The sequence below is a fragment of the Pan troglodytes genome, chromosome 16 (assembly GCF_028858775.2).
Source record: "Pan troglodytes isolate AG18354 chromosome 16, NHGRI_mPanTro3-v2.0_pri, whole genome shotgun sequence".
NCBI classification, from domain to species: domain Eukaryota; kingdom Metazoa; phylum Chordata; class Mammalia; order Primates; family Hominidae; genus Pan; species Pan troglodytes.
In genome coordinates, this window is record NC_072414.2 from 43,600,602 (window position 1) to 43,614,999 (window position 14,398).

At 40.3% G+C, this 14,398-nt stretch overlaps 1 protein-coding gene across 16 annotated transcripts in view; it reads right to left on the minus strand.

Moving 5' to 3' along the window:
- The window catches only part of DMXL2 (Dmx like 2), a 174,322-nt gene extending 167,099 nt beyond the window's left edge, over positions 1 to 7,223 (minus strand). For all 16 annotated transcript variants that reach the window (XR_010151664.1, XR_010151669.1, XR_010151668.1 and 13 more), the window contains exon 1: positions 4,524 to 7,223. Coding sequence is in view for 7 of the 16 variants with exons in the window: in XM_054667536.2 (XP_054523511.1) it covers positions 4,524 to 4,610 (87 nt within the window). In the remaining 9 variants the exon portion in view is untranslated. The remainder of the gene's footprint in view (positions 1 to 4,523) is intronic.
- Positions 7,224 to 14,398: the final 7,175 nt, after the last annotated feature.

The following is a 14,398-nucleotide window of genomic DNA, read 5'->3' on the forward strand; positions in this document are numbered from 1 at the left end:
GGACATAAGAACTTATAAACCCTATATTCACTTACTGGTTGACACTAAGCCCAAGCCCACAAGGTTTTAAATGTATCCGTTTAAACAAACAAGAAGCTACACTCCAAGAACAAAAAGGCCAATTTCTCTTAGAAAACAAGTCCATTCTAAATTCTTGACTTCTGTCTTTCACTTTCCTCTCAGCACAGGTTAACACATTAATAACCAGCCAGTACAGAAGCATGTTTCTAATCAACCCCTTGATTCCCCTGGCCAAAAGTTATCTCTTAGTCTTCCTGAATTCCCACTTAAATGCTGGTAATATTGCACAGCTGGCCTACTGTGGTTAGGTATGTGTCTTTTACTCTCGTATTAGACTACCAGGTTCCTACACTTCTTCAATAAACTCCCTGAAATCAAGACTATGTCTTGTAATTCTTTTTTTTTTTTAATACCCACAAAGCTTAACACACCTATGTGTTCAACATTTGCTAAATGTATAAACTGGTTGATCATTTTCAAGGTTTGGTGTTGCCATAACTCTAGGACTGAAATTTTATTCTACAATAGAGTTAAGACATATCTAAATGCCATAAAAGAGGTTATACAACATTATCTTCTAATTTTTAAATGAATGGTTTTCCGTTTATTTCCAACCTTTTGTTGGTATTTTAATTTAAAAAAAAATCGAATGTCAGAATACCAGGTATGTTTTCCTGAAAAGCTACAGGTAATGTTTGCAAATTATATTTTTTCAACATTCTAAGAGTGTCTGTTATTTAATGAAGAAGTCCTGTGGTTAAAAAGTAACTTTTGCAAAGAAAACAGTCACTCAATAATTTATCCTTCGTATTATGCCATTCCTTTGCTTCTGTTGTTCTTATCTTTCCAAACCTTAATCTTCCATAAAACCTCTTCTTGTTTTCCCAACTACAATCTCTTCCATCTGCCTTATGTTATAATTATATAAATCATTTTAATCTCTGCCAGTATATTATAAATTCCCTAAGAGTGCAAATGACTTACTAATTTTTGTAAACTTTGATCAATGTGTTGAAATCATGTCAGACTGGAATAATAGTAACTGCCCCTATACATCTCAAAATAGTCTGCAAGCCTTAAGGCCAAATGAATTTTTAATTTAAAAAATCATCATGTATGATCATTATTTCAATTAATATTTTAATATGTGCAGTAAAGTTTAAAAAATAGCCAAGGACTATCTTTCAGAAAAGTAATAACATAAATAATGAGAAATTTACAATATCTGTTGCATAAACCCTCAAAACATTCACTGAAGGGTAGTAAGAAATGTCTTAAAGGCAAAATAAAGTATAATAAAGCTCATACACGGGAGAAGATAGTCTCTTTGAACTACCAGAGATTTGACTTATTGCAGGATAATATTTCCAAAACCTAGATCTTACACTGAAAAGAACAAAATTGTTCAAAAGGTGATGTTTTAAAATGTGATATCTACAGCTACATTTACGAAATCACAATTGAATGTTTAGGAAAACAGCTGTATACTGCCTAAACACAAGTGAAAAGCATCATAGCTTACGTGATACCACTAAAACCACAGACATCAGCTGAGATTGTCCACTACAGACTGCAGTACCATGTCAATATTGCACAAATTGGGACATCACGACATCAAGTAGTCATTCACAGCCAACCAATCACGCCACCCACCATGCACAGCAAAATATATAACACACATTTCTTTCAATTATTACACTGTCATAAACTCAAAATCCTTTTAGAACAATTCTGTTCTTCAAAGATGTATCAATTTTAGACTCTGAAATAAAGTATGTATTGTATTTTGAAAAGGTTCTCAGGCTACCATGAAACACAACATCAGCTAAGAATCATGAGTTAGTTGCAAGACAGTAGTTCCTTCTACACTATGTCTGGGAGGCCTTCCATCCATCCACTAACCCACCTACGCACCCACACACCCTCTCCAGAGCAGGCACTCTGATATTAAGAAGGAAATACTACCAAGAAAAGCCCACATGATGAGAAGTCACAAGACCTTCATTCCAAGTCCTGGCTGGTCCCCCTTTTAATCATCTGATCCAGAACTAAAGTTTCTTCATCTGATTGCTCTAAAATCAAGTGACAGGCTCCATGAAGAGAAGCTTGCTTTTTATTTTTACTATTATATTACTTTATTTTATTTTACTATTATTACTATTTATTATTCCTATATTTACAAACATAGGAACTCAAGTATTTGCTGGTTGATTATATATAGACTGCTTGAAAGCAGCTTGTTTTTTGTTTGTTTGTTTGTTTTGTTTTTCAATCTGTTTTTCACAAAGCCCAAGAGATCATTTCTAGTTCATGGCAAAATTAAAACTGGATCAGTGCGCTCAAAACTAAGGTAGTTAAATGAGATGGTGTGCAAAATGGGTTTGTATTTACATTTGTCAAAAGACCAAAATAACAGTGTCACAGGCAGGCATCCTAAACCACGTAAATTTTGAGTCGAATTTGGAAACCCAAAAGGACTGTCTTGTTGCAACATAAAAATGCAGGTTAGAGTAAGAAGATCAGTATGTAACAGAGGGGCCAAAGTGAGGAGTACATATAATTAAAAATAAAGTCAAAGACGGAGAATACTTGACAAGTTTACATTTCCTAACACAGCTATTAGAAACAATTACATATTCTTAAGCCAAGAGTAATACAGTAAAATGACACTTGAAGAAAATTATCCTAGCAGCGGTGTGGAGGATGAAGAAGTTATCAGACATGACAGTTTTGAAAGCTTTTATATTAATACCAATAAGATTGTAAAATAAGGTGGTGGTTAAGGATATGAAAAGGAGTAAATCTGGTAGACAGTGCAGAGTCAACTAGACTTCGTGAAACGCTGAATTAGGGAGGTGCAAGAAGATTTGAAAATGACTCTAAGCATCTGGTCACAAGTGGCCTACAGCATAACCACACCTGCACAGCACTAACAGTTCTTACACAGGCTTTTCCAGGCTGCATCTGAACCCGTTTATTTAGTTCTACATACCAGACCTGCCGTGAGACAGCACTCCACTTTAGATGGAAGCAGAAAACTACCACCACCATTCTAGCAGGAAAATATAACCAAAGATTCCAGCTTTGTTTCTTGATGAAAGAAGCCCACTCTTCTAACCCTGAGGAACTTCCTATCTGCACTACTGGGGAACAGGGAAATTTCTTCTCTCTATCCCCAAAAGATTCTCCACACACTTGAAGACAAAGCTCAGCTCTATATGAATATTTTAAGTCACATGTACATAAAACACAGATGACAAAAGGGGTCGTTCTAAACTGGAGCTAGGCCAAGTGGATTACACTAAAAAATTAAAATGGCTAAAAAGCAATCTTCTGGGGTTAATGTATCACAAAACGTCAAAAAATAAATTCTGTTCCAGAATGCACTGCTACATAATGATTCTGCAGTTTTGCTGAAGCTTTATTTTCCGCAGTTTTAAAAACACTGTTGGAAAGCAGACATCAAAGGGTTTTCCTTGTCTAAAAAGCATACCATTACGGAATTTCCAATTTTATCAAGAAGAACAGTTTACAAAATATATTTAATAAAGGTCTGGCTGCCTATAGTTCCTTTTAAGGAAGACCATGTATAAATTTCATTCTTTAAAAAAGAACTCATTAATTTATGGGAGTCTATCTATGAGTAAACGAAGCTCCAAGGCTTGGTTTGAACATTTCCACTCTCAAAAAGGACTGATGAGTCCAATCTCCTTGAGAAACATGTCTACTTCATCTAGCTTTTAAGGAGATTCTAAAACGTTATGTATACATACACTTTTCTCAAACAAGCACTGTCGTAAATTTTTCACACTGCCTTACTATATTAAAAAAAAGGCTACCTTACAGATTAAAATACTATCTAGGAGGATTACCAAACTACGACCTCCTGATAAATGAGACAGCTCTCCAAGCCACTGTGACTCTAACCCTTCCATTCTAAATCTTTCGGGCGCGGAGGATGAATTTTTCTATCTTCTTGTTGGAATTAAGATCCTGCATTATCAGGAGATACAGAGTCAGGCTTAAAGCCACAGACTCCAGCAGCTCCTCGCTGCCCTAGCACAGCGGGCAGGGGGAGCCAAGGCGCAGCATCGCCTCCACGCTCCGAGACCAACACCAAGTCTCTTCGCCTCCACGCCGAGAGCAGCTGCGAAACGGACGCTCTGGGGTTTCAGCCGCACCACCACTTTCCTCCACCGCAGACCGAAAGGCCGCCCTAGGAGGAGCCTTCTAGTCCAGTCACCTCAGGCCCGTTTGCTGGGGGTGGAGAGTGCGGTGGATTCCTAAGCCTTTCCCCTAACGGGTGATTTCCTACACCAGACGCAGGACCCACGGTCCCACGGGTCCCAGGGGGAACTAAACCCCAAGGCTGCAAAGGGGCCACGGATGGGGCCCACCAACATCTCACAGCCTCCTGAGGAGGCGTGCGCCCTGGACAGGAGGTCCCTGCCCCCGCGTCTGGCCCCTGGTATCTTCCCCTAGGGCTCCCGGCCGCCGCTCACCGTGAAGGGGACATCCCCGAAGCTGCCCACGGAGTAGCAGTTGTCTCCAGGGTTGACAGCCCCGGTGAGGACCTGATGCAGATGCATCTCCGGAGCCCGGGCTGGACAGAATGCGCGAGAGGGGCGACCAGCTCCGCGCCTGGCCCTCCTCGGGCTGCGAGAGCCGTTTCCCTCTGTGCCTCCCTCGGAAACCCGCCCCGCGGAGGCTCTGGCTTAACTCCTCGCCCCCCTTTCGCCTTCCCTCCGCCTCGTCCCTGCCTTGGGAGCTCCTCGACCGCCGCCGCCGCCCGGGTCGCCGCTCAGCTGCGGAAATGCCCGGATGTTCCCACTGCCTGCTGCACCGGCGCACAAATGCGGGAGGGCAAGGGTGCTTGTGAGGCGGGGGAGGGCACCGGGGGGAACGCGCGAGCCGGGAGCGTGCAGCAAGGGAGCGGGCCAGCGCGCGCGCCAACCGCGGGGGAGCGACGGTCGACGGGAGGTAGAGCCCTCCTCCCGCGGCAAATCTCTCAGCTCAGTCTTTCGTCCCCCCATCACCCGCGTTTGCGCGTGCGCGCGCCGTGGTTTCCAGGGCAATTGCGCGCACCGCGCCGACCCGCCGTCCCATGATTGCGCGCGCAGACGTGCGGGAGTTCCCTTGGAGCCTCCCGGGCTGTAGCCGCTGCGGACTGAGGCGGAGGTGGGGGCGGGGGCGAGTGGGGTGCAGGTTGCTCGGGGCCACGCAGCAGTCGGACGCCGGGGATGCGCCACGAGCCCGTTTTGCTGTGTTGAACGTATTCCAGAATACAGTGTGCAATGGTCAGTGCAGTTGACCTCAGAAGGACACCCGTCACCGGGAATTTCCACCTGGAGATATCTTAGATATCTTCAGTCTTTTCGAAAGTGCAGTACATAAGATATTTTATTTTACATAAACAATGTAGGCATCTTGCAACTATTTAGAGAAGCCATACTCCCCTGAAAGCTAATTATTTTGCTCCCACCTTTTGTCACGGTTATTCTAGACAGCAAAAAGCCGCCTTAGAGACGGGTGACTCCTTTCGACTTTTTTTCATGAGTAATTTCATGAATTAGCAGAGTCGCCTGATTTACCAAACTATCTGCTAAACTTTGAATGGTTGATAACAAGGATCATCAGATCCCTGCCACAGGCCAATTCATGGCAAATGTTTTAACCCATACTATGCTTAAATCACAGGGTAAGGAAGTAGGGGACACCAAGACATAACTATCTGTAAAACCAGGCAGAACGCCAAAGGTGTTGTGATTGAGATATAAAAGTCTATGCACCACAGAAGAGAAAGAAGAATGTTGACTAAGGGCGTGGATAAGGCATTATGGAGACATAACCTGACATAAACGCTGAGTTTAATTTTGACAGGCTGAGATAGACAAGAAATGCTGCAAATACAGTACAGAAAATAGAGGGGGTGTTGAAGGTACAAAGATTAATGTTTGAGGCGGATGATTTATAGGGTAGGGAAAGTAAATAATACTTAGCAAGAGATCAAGGTATCCAAGTGGTCTATCTCTTGGCCTACCAAAACATATTATGGAGAGTCTTGAATGCTCCAAGAAGCCCAGATTTCACTCTGCATGCAGTGGGGGTATATCAGATGTTTCTGAGCAAAAATTTTTATAATCAGAGCTGCTTTGGGAAGATGACTTTGTAGCATTTTGAAGCATAAAGGGAAGGGTGGGGAAGATTGGAGGCAAAGATCTGTCAGTCGTTGGTAATCTTTTCAGTAGAAAGTTGCAGGAGGAATGAAAAATAATACCTAATGACCTGCGGCATTCTCTCTGTTTCTCTCTCTCCCCCCTCCCTCCCCCTCCCTCCCCCCCTCTGTCCCTCCTCTCTCCCTCTTCCTCCCTTCCCCCGCGCCATATCCAAGGGTTCCTTTTTGTTACTACTATATTCTAGTTGAGTCTCTTAATCTTTGACCTTCACTGCATTAGAAACCAAGTCAAAACTATCATCAAACAACAAATTGTACTCAGGTTTCCAAGAGTGTTACTAATTCACATTATTTAAACCATTTCACATTTGGCTCTTGTTTTACAGCATTCCATGAAGTTTTGGCCCATTCACACAGTTGTGAAGTTGTGAGCCTCTTTCTTCCTCTCGGTATCAAACTCAAAATCTGAAGCCTGTATCCACCTGTTCTCTTCCCTCATGAATCCTTTAAATGGCTTCTTGATAGCTGTATCTCAAGGTTGCAAATGACTAATTAAGTCTCCTGGAATTACAGCTGAGCCTTTTATTGTCCAATCTGATCAGTCAAAACTCACTCCAGACTAATATGGCAAGTTTCCCTGGTAGCCCACCAGGGCAGCTAGACCACACTTTTGACTGTCCACAATTTCATCTCTTCCTTGTTCATGCAAATTTTTTCATGGACCTATAAACAAATTGGAAATTCTTTCTTCTAATTTTGGAAACGGCTTTCTTTTAAAAATTAGAAAAAGTAGCAGTTTTGTATCATTAACAAAATATGCTAATCGAATTGTAAGATATAATTTGTCATGTCCACAACTCTTTTTTTTTTCTTTTTTCTTTGATTTGAGATCCCAACACAACTCTTAATAGTACCTTTGGGGTTGGGTTTAATGGCCCATTGAATGTGTGCCATTAAATGTGGGACTTAGTTTCCCAGCAGTATCACCTACCGATGTGTACTAGTTATCAATTACTGTGCAATAAATTACCCCAAAATTTATCAGCCAAAAATAACAGTAGAGATTCATTACCTCACAGTTTCTGTGAATCAATAATTTAGTAGTCGCTTAGCAGGAAAGTTCTGGTTCAGAGTCTTTCATGAGATGGCAATCAAAATGTCAGCTACATGCTAAATAAAAGAAGCTGGACACAAAAGACCACATAATTCGTTTGTATGAAATCATTTGTATGAAATTTTCTGAAAAGACAAATCTACAGTCACAGAAAATAGGTTAGTGGTTGCCTGGGGCTGAAGGTGGAACTGAGAGTGACTGCTAATGGATATGAGGTTTCTTTTTGGCATGAGATAAACATTCTAAAATTAGATTGTAGTCATGGTTGGGCAGTTCTGTAAAATTACTAGAAATCATTGAATTGTATACTTGAAATTAGTGAATTGTATGGTAATTAAATTATACTTTCAATAAAGCTATCTAAAAAAGAAATAGCCAGCGATACAGTCATCTGAAGTCCTGACTGAAGTTAAAGGCCCTGCTTCCAAGATGGCAGGCTCTCATGGCTAGCAAGTTGAGCCTAATAGATAGATGGAGGCCTCAGTTCCTATGTGTTCCTCTCCATAGTGCTGTGTGAGTGTCCTCAAGACACGGCGGCTGACTTCTCCAGCAGCAAGTGATCCAAGAGAGAGACCAAGGTAGAAACTGCAATGTCTTTCATAACCTAGCCTTAGAAGTCACACGCCATCATTTCCACCATATTTTATTGGGTGCACAGGCCAGCTATAACTTAGTGTGGGAGACTATTTCCCAAGAAAGTGAGTGCCAGGAAGGGAGAGTCGTGAGCAGCCATTTTGGAGGTTGTCCACTACACCACGGAACTCAAGGACTTTATCTTCAAGAGTCAAGGGGCAGCCAGGCGCAGTGGCTCACGCCTGTAATCCCAGAGCTTTGGGAGGCCGAGGCAGGCAGATCACCTGAGGTCGGGAGTTTGAGACCAGCCTGACAAACATGGAGAAACCCCGTCTCCACTAAACATACAAAATTAGCCAGGCGTGGTGGCGCATGCCTGTAATACCAGCTACTCAGGAGGCTGAGGCAAGAGAATCACTTGAATCCGGGAGGTGGAGGTTGCTGTGAGCCGAGATCACACCATTGCACTCCAGCCTGGGCAACAGAAAGTGAAACTCTGTCTCAAAAAAAAAGAGTCAAGGGGCATGACTTGTGTCATTATTACTCTTACCTACAGAGGTAACTGGAATTTCTACTCATAAATCTACAGCATCGTAATGTTGATCTTTGATATATCTGTTATTAGTTCTTGTTGAGCTATCTATATAATTTAAATATTAAATTCTCAAGTGATTCCATTTGTTTGAGGATCTAATACCTATTTTTTAAAAATATTTCTTCCAGTTGTGGGGACCTTACAGTTTTCCTAGGGATGTCTAACACTTTAAGCTTCTGGTTTCTTCAGTAGTATAGCAATGGAAGCCCTGACTTTCTGTTACCAGTTCATTTTGCAGTCTATTGTGTTAAAGCCTGAAATTGATGTTGTAACAATACCTGTATTGCTTTTCAGTCATAAACTATAGCAATGATGCATTTTAATCTAAAATATCATAGGTGTGAACCTATATCAGTTATCACTTTAACAAACCCCTCTGAAACACAGTGGCTTAAAACAACAATTATTATTATTTCGTATGTTCTGTGAATTGGTTGGGAAGTTCTGCTGGTTTCACTCATACAACTGCAGTGAACTGTGGTAGAAGGTCCAAGATGGCCTCATGTCTAGCAGTTGATACTAGTTGTTGTCTGGGGTGCCTCAGTTCCCCTTTATGTGGCATCTTGCCCTCCATAGACTAGACCAACTTTTGTACATGGCAGTCTCATGCTTAGCCTTGAAGGGCAGAGTCACTTCTATCATATTCCTTGGTCAAAACAAGTCACAGAGCCAGCACAGATTCAAGAACTAGGAAAACAAATCCACCTTTCAGTGGGAAGAACAGAAAAGTCACATTGAAAATGGGTATAGAAGAAGTTATCAGCATCTTTGCAAAAAAATCTGTATCACAGCCTCAAACTCTAACTTTGACCATCTCTGTGGCCTCTGATTTGTTATATTTGCTTTTGCTTTAGGTAAGAATGCCACTTATAGGATGAAAAAAAAAAACTTACGTATCTGCTCTCTTTCTCTGCTAGAGGTAGCATTAAATTATTGTCTTTTTGGTGACTGTAACTCAGACTCTTAGCTATTTCTCATTCATTATGCATTTGGCTTTTTATCTCTAATGTAAGTGCATTGGACATGGGGCAGTTTTTAAATACCTTTCTCTGGTGTAAAGGTGAATCTTTATGCATCTTATAAGCAGGTGAATACGATAAGTTTTCATCTAGTTAGATTATTTTGTTGCTAGGCTCTGAGAACACTGACCATTTAGAAGGAGTACAGAGAATATTGGTTCATATTTTTGCAGGTACCTATTTATGATTGTACTGTGAAAAGTAATATGCTCTATGTATACAATTTATTTCCTTAATGATCACTGATTAGCACTTTTATAAACTCATTTAAGCAAGAGCTTAAGTGGTAACTAATTTTTTAAACATTTTATCGTATGAATGATTATACAGAGTAGACCAGACACAAAAACTATTCACCCTTGCTTATCTTTTCAACTTCATCTTTCAACATTCCTGACCTCTAAATGTAGGGTACAACCACACTAGTATACAGTAATTCCTTTCAAGCCTCTGGCCACTGGCTAATTTCCCTTTCCAGAAACTCCCTCACTATTATCATTACCACCATTTGGTCGGGTGTGGTGGCTCATGCCTGTAATCCCAGAACTTTGGGAGGCCAAGGTGGGCAGATCACCTGGGGTCAGGGGTTCGAGACCACCCTGGCCAACATGATGAAACCCCGTCTCTACTAAAAATACAAAAAAAAAAAAAAGTCAGGTGTGGTGGCATGCGCCTGTAGTCCAGCTACTTAGGAGACTTTGCTTGAACTTGGGAGGTGGAGGTTGCAGTGAGCTGAGATCGCACCACTGCACTCCAGCCTGGGCAACAAGAGTGAAAACTCTGTCAAAAAAAAAAAAAAAATCCATACTCTTTGCCTATTTCACTCTTTCACTCCTACTGTTCCCTAAAAATTCAGTTCAGGCACCCCCATTTCTGGAAAACTTTGCACAGTGTGAATTAGATTTCTTTGTTATATACTCACAGTATTCTCTTACCTTTTCTGCCTAGAGGGCAGGGACTGTGTCTTGATGTTGACAATTTCTGACTGCCTTACCTATTATCTGTTTTCTCCTCATCAGGACCCTCAGTTTTTAGCTGGGAAATAGATGCCTGGAATAAAGAATACATTTCCCAGCCTACCTTGTTGCCACTTGGTTATATGGCTAAGTTGTGATCAATTAGATGTTGATCAAAGCAGAAGTACAGTAGTTTCTGGAAATTTTCCTTAAAAGGTAGCTATCATACCTTTTATGCCTTCATCCTTCCTTCCTCCATCCTGTTTCCCTAGAACATAGATGAGATCACTGAAGCTCCATTTTGGAGCATGAGGATGAGGGTTCAACCCTAGGGATGGTGGAGTAGAAAACTGGAAGCTGCCGGGTTCGGTTGATCACACCTGTAATCCCAGCACTTTGGGAAGCTGAGGTGGGTGGATCATTTGTGCTCAGGAGTTCCAGACCAGCCTGGGCAACAAGGCAAAACCCTGTCTCTACAAAAATACAAAAATTAGCTGGGCATGGTGGTGCATGCCTGTAGTCCCAGCTACTCTGGAGACCAAGGTGGGAGTTTTGTTGGAACCCCAGAGGTGGAGGTTGCAGTGAGCCGATATTGCACCACTGCACTACATCCAGCCTGGGCAATAGAATGAGATGCTGTAAAAAAAAAAAAGAAAAGAAAAGAAAAGAAAGAAGAAAAGAAAAGAAAGAGAAAAAAAACAACAACTGAAAGCTTGTCACTTGTCACTGAATTCCAGGCAACTGTGGAGCCTTCTCACCAGCCTTGGTCTTCTCCATCTGGATTTTTACATCAGAGAGAAATAAACTTCTATATTATTTAAGCCACTATGTTTTGTGTCTCTGTTAGAGATGTTGCTAATTCTAACTCATACTCTTAGCTGTGTGTGTGTGTGTGTGTGTGTGTTTAATTGCTAAAGCCTGGCAAAGTACCTGGAACACAGTAGGAACTCAAGAAATGTTAACTAAGCCAAGTAGTTATTAACTGTATCAGGGTACATTATGTAAATTTTGTGAAAATGTCACAAATATTTTAGAACTTACATACCTTTCCAAGGCCTCAGAAAACAAAATACTACATCCTGTCGGGAGGGCAGATGGTAGTTGTGGGATAGAAAGCCAGTAATGTTGAGATAAAGGATAAGGACTGAACAAAAGTTGAAGTTAGTTACTAAATCAGGCATGGCCTGCTGGGTAGTCAACAGACCATTTTGTGCATCTGAAGAAATGAATTAATTTTGCTGGCATGGTACTTAAGCAAAATACAATTTTAAAGAGAGAGAGAAACAAGTTCATTCGGTGCTAGACTTAGAGAGCAAAATGAACTTGTGTTGTTCTGGTTGCTGAGAGAAAAATCAGTCAACAATCAGGCATTGTGGTGTTGAAGTCACCAAGTATTGCACAGTACTCTTAGGGGTGGGCCAGGATGGTCACACTCCTAAAGGGAAGTGAGAGGGGAGAGGAATCAGCACTTCCTCATGGTGAAGAGATGGCATCCCTGCCTGCAGGAAAAAAATTGTATCTGGGGGCAGCAGAAACAAGCATGTGCCAGAGGGTCTGGGTCCAGTGTTTGTTTTTTGTTGTTGTGTGGTGGTGGTGGTGGTTTGTATTTCCCTGCATGTGGGTGTGCCCACATGCATCAGGTGTTAACCAAAAAAATCTGACGTTATCAATTGACTCTCCTTTTAATCTAGTTCTATATACTGCAAGCATATTTGTATAGGCATATTCCTGTGACCATTAACCCTTTTACATATAAAGCAAGATTATGAAAAATGTTCAGGATAGATTAAGGTTTTTATTGCATTTTTCAAAAAGAAGATTGTAAGAAGAGAAAGCTGACCACCAACATATGAATGGATAAATTGTGCTATCTACATACAATAGAATATTATTCAGCCATGAGGAATGAAGTACTGACATATGCCATAATGTGGATGACCTTGAAAACATTATGCTCAATAAAGGAAGCCAGACACAAAGGCCCCACTGGCTACACATTTATATGAAAATTTCCAGAATAGGTAAATCCATAGAGATCTTAGAAAGCACATTGGCATTGCCAGGGCCCGGGGGAAGAAATGCATAGGGGTACAGGGTCTCCTTGTGTAGTGATAAAAATGTCTTGGAACTAGATAGAGTTAATGGTTGCACAACACTGTGAATGTATTAAGTGCCCCTGAATTGTTCACTTTCAAATGGTTAGTTTTATGTTATATGAATTTTACCTCAATAAAAAGAAACAGTCATTTTTTGTTAATTAACAGAAACTCCATGTGTGTACAAAGAAAAAGTTCTAGAAAGTACGTTAACAGCACTCATGTCTAGTTGATAGAATTATAAACAAGTTTAATTTCAATCTTTTTCCACATTTGTTTCCAATTTTTCTACACTGAATATATATGAGTTGCTTTTATATTGGGAAAACAATGATTTTAAATTTTTAAACAAAAGATGGCCTTTCTTTAAGTCTACGAAGAAGTTTAAGAAACTAGGAAATCATGCTCAGATTAACATTATGTATTCCATATCAGTTGCAAAATTAAATTTTAAATGAAGATATAAAGTTTTATGGAGTATATTTCATTATTTTTAAAACACAATAATTTGTCCACACTTATACATAAAATTTCAAATGCAAATGCAAAAGACATGTTTAAATTTGTTTAAAAGACAGGCATTGCAGAGGGTTCCTAAACAAGTCTATGGGCCTGCTGGGCCTTTGATCTTGGAGTGGATGATGACTTCCATAGCTCTACAACAGTGTCAGTAGGCCTACAACCTCAAAATCTCACCACCTTTGAAAAGCAGTTGGTAAGGAGCCAGTAGTCTTTCTGGTAAACAGAGTCCATGAACCCCACCGTATCAATAGTTTCTTTTGCCTAGAGGTCTTTCTCCCTTCCCCTCTTCAAACACGGCTCCACCCCAATTCAACATTGTCTTCAAAGCCCAGCTTTAAAATCACCTACGTAAAACCTTTCCTCCCAATGATGTTAAATAAATTTATCCCACCCTCTGTTCCCCTAAATCTTTGTGTCTTCACTATGAGATTTATCTTATTACTTATACCACAATATACTTTTTCAGTGAGTTAGCAGTACAACTCCCATGCAAATATAAAATGAAATTATGCCAAAGATTTTGTTCAACTCATTCCTTGATTAAGAAACCAGTAAGATGTTAAAATAGTTCAAATAAGAATTTGACTTATGGAGATTTATATTTTCTACCTGACAGTTCATTTGCATTGCTTATGAAAATGAGTTAGTTATATTGCTATCAGTTTTCCAAAAATTTAGCTTTTATTCTCAATGTTTTTAAATAGCCTAGTTAATAGCATATCAATCAAATAATATCAGACAATCCTTAAAATTCTCCTAGGCAATGCCCAGCTCTTCACTGAAGGTATACTTGACAATTTATTTTGCCTATTTCCAAGTCTTGAATAATTTTTCTTGACAATTCATAGCTTAGATCTCTGTCTACAGAGTCTGTCTGCTAGAGTATGAGCTCAAAAGTATATCTTCAGAGATTGGTTAAATTAAATACTGAGAGCGTCTTCATTCCAGGCAGCAACAAATATTCTAGGGATACAAAGATGAGGCAAAGGCAGAAAAACTTCTTCCCCTGACTTCAGGGACTTATTTAGTACATATTAAAGCACATAAACAAATAATTTATATACGATGTGAAAGAGCTATACCTTAAGATAAATCTGTGGCAAGTACAAAATGGAATTGTAAGAGAGCACGATTAGGATTATTTTTAGGGAATCGATACACATATTCCTAATGCAAAAACTCATTCATGACTTCCCTACAGAAAATTCAGTTCAAGCACACACAAACATTTTGGCACGTGAGGAAAGAGGCTATAAAGAAAAAAAGATAATATGATAGGTAATATTTGTGGAGCACATTATCTTTAATGCTTATGACTACCTAATAA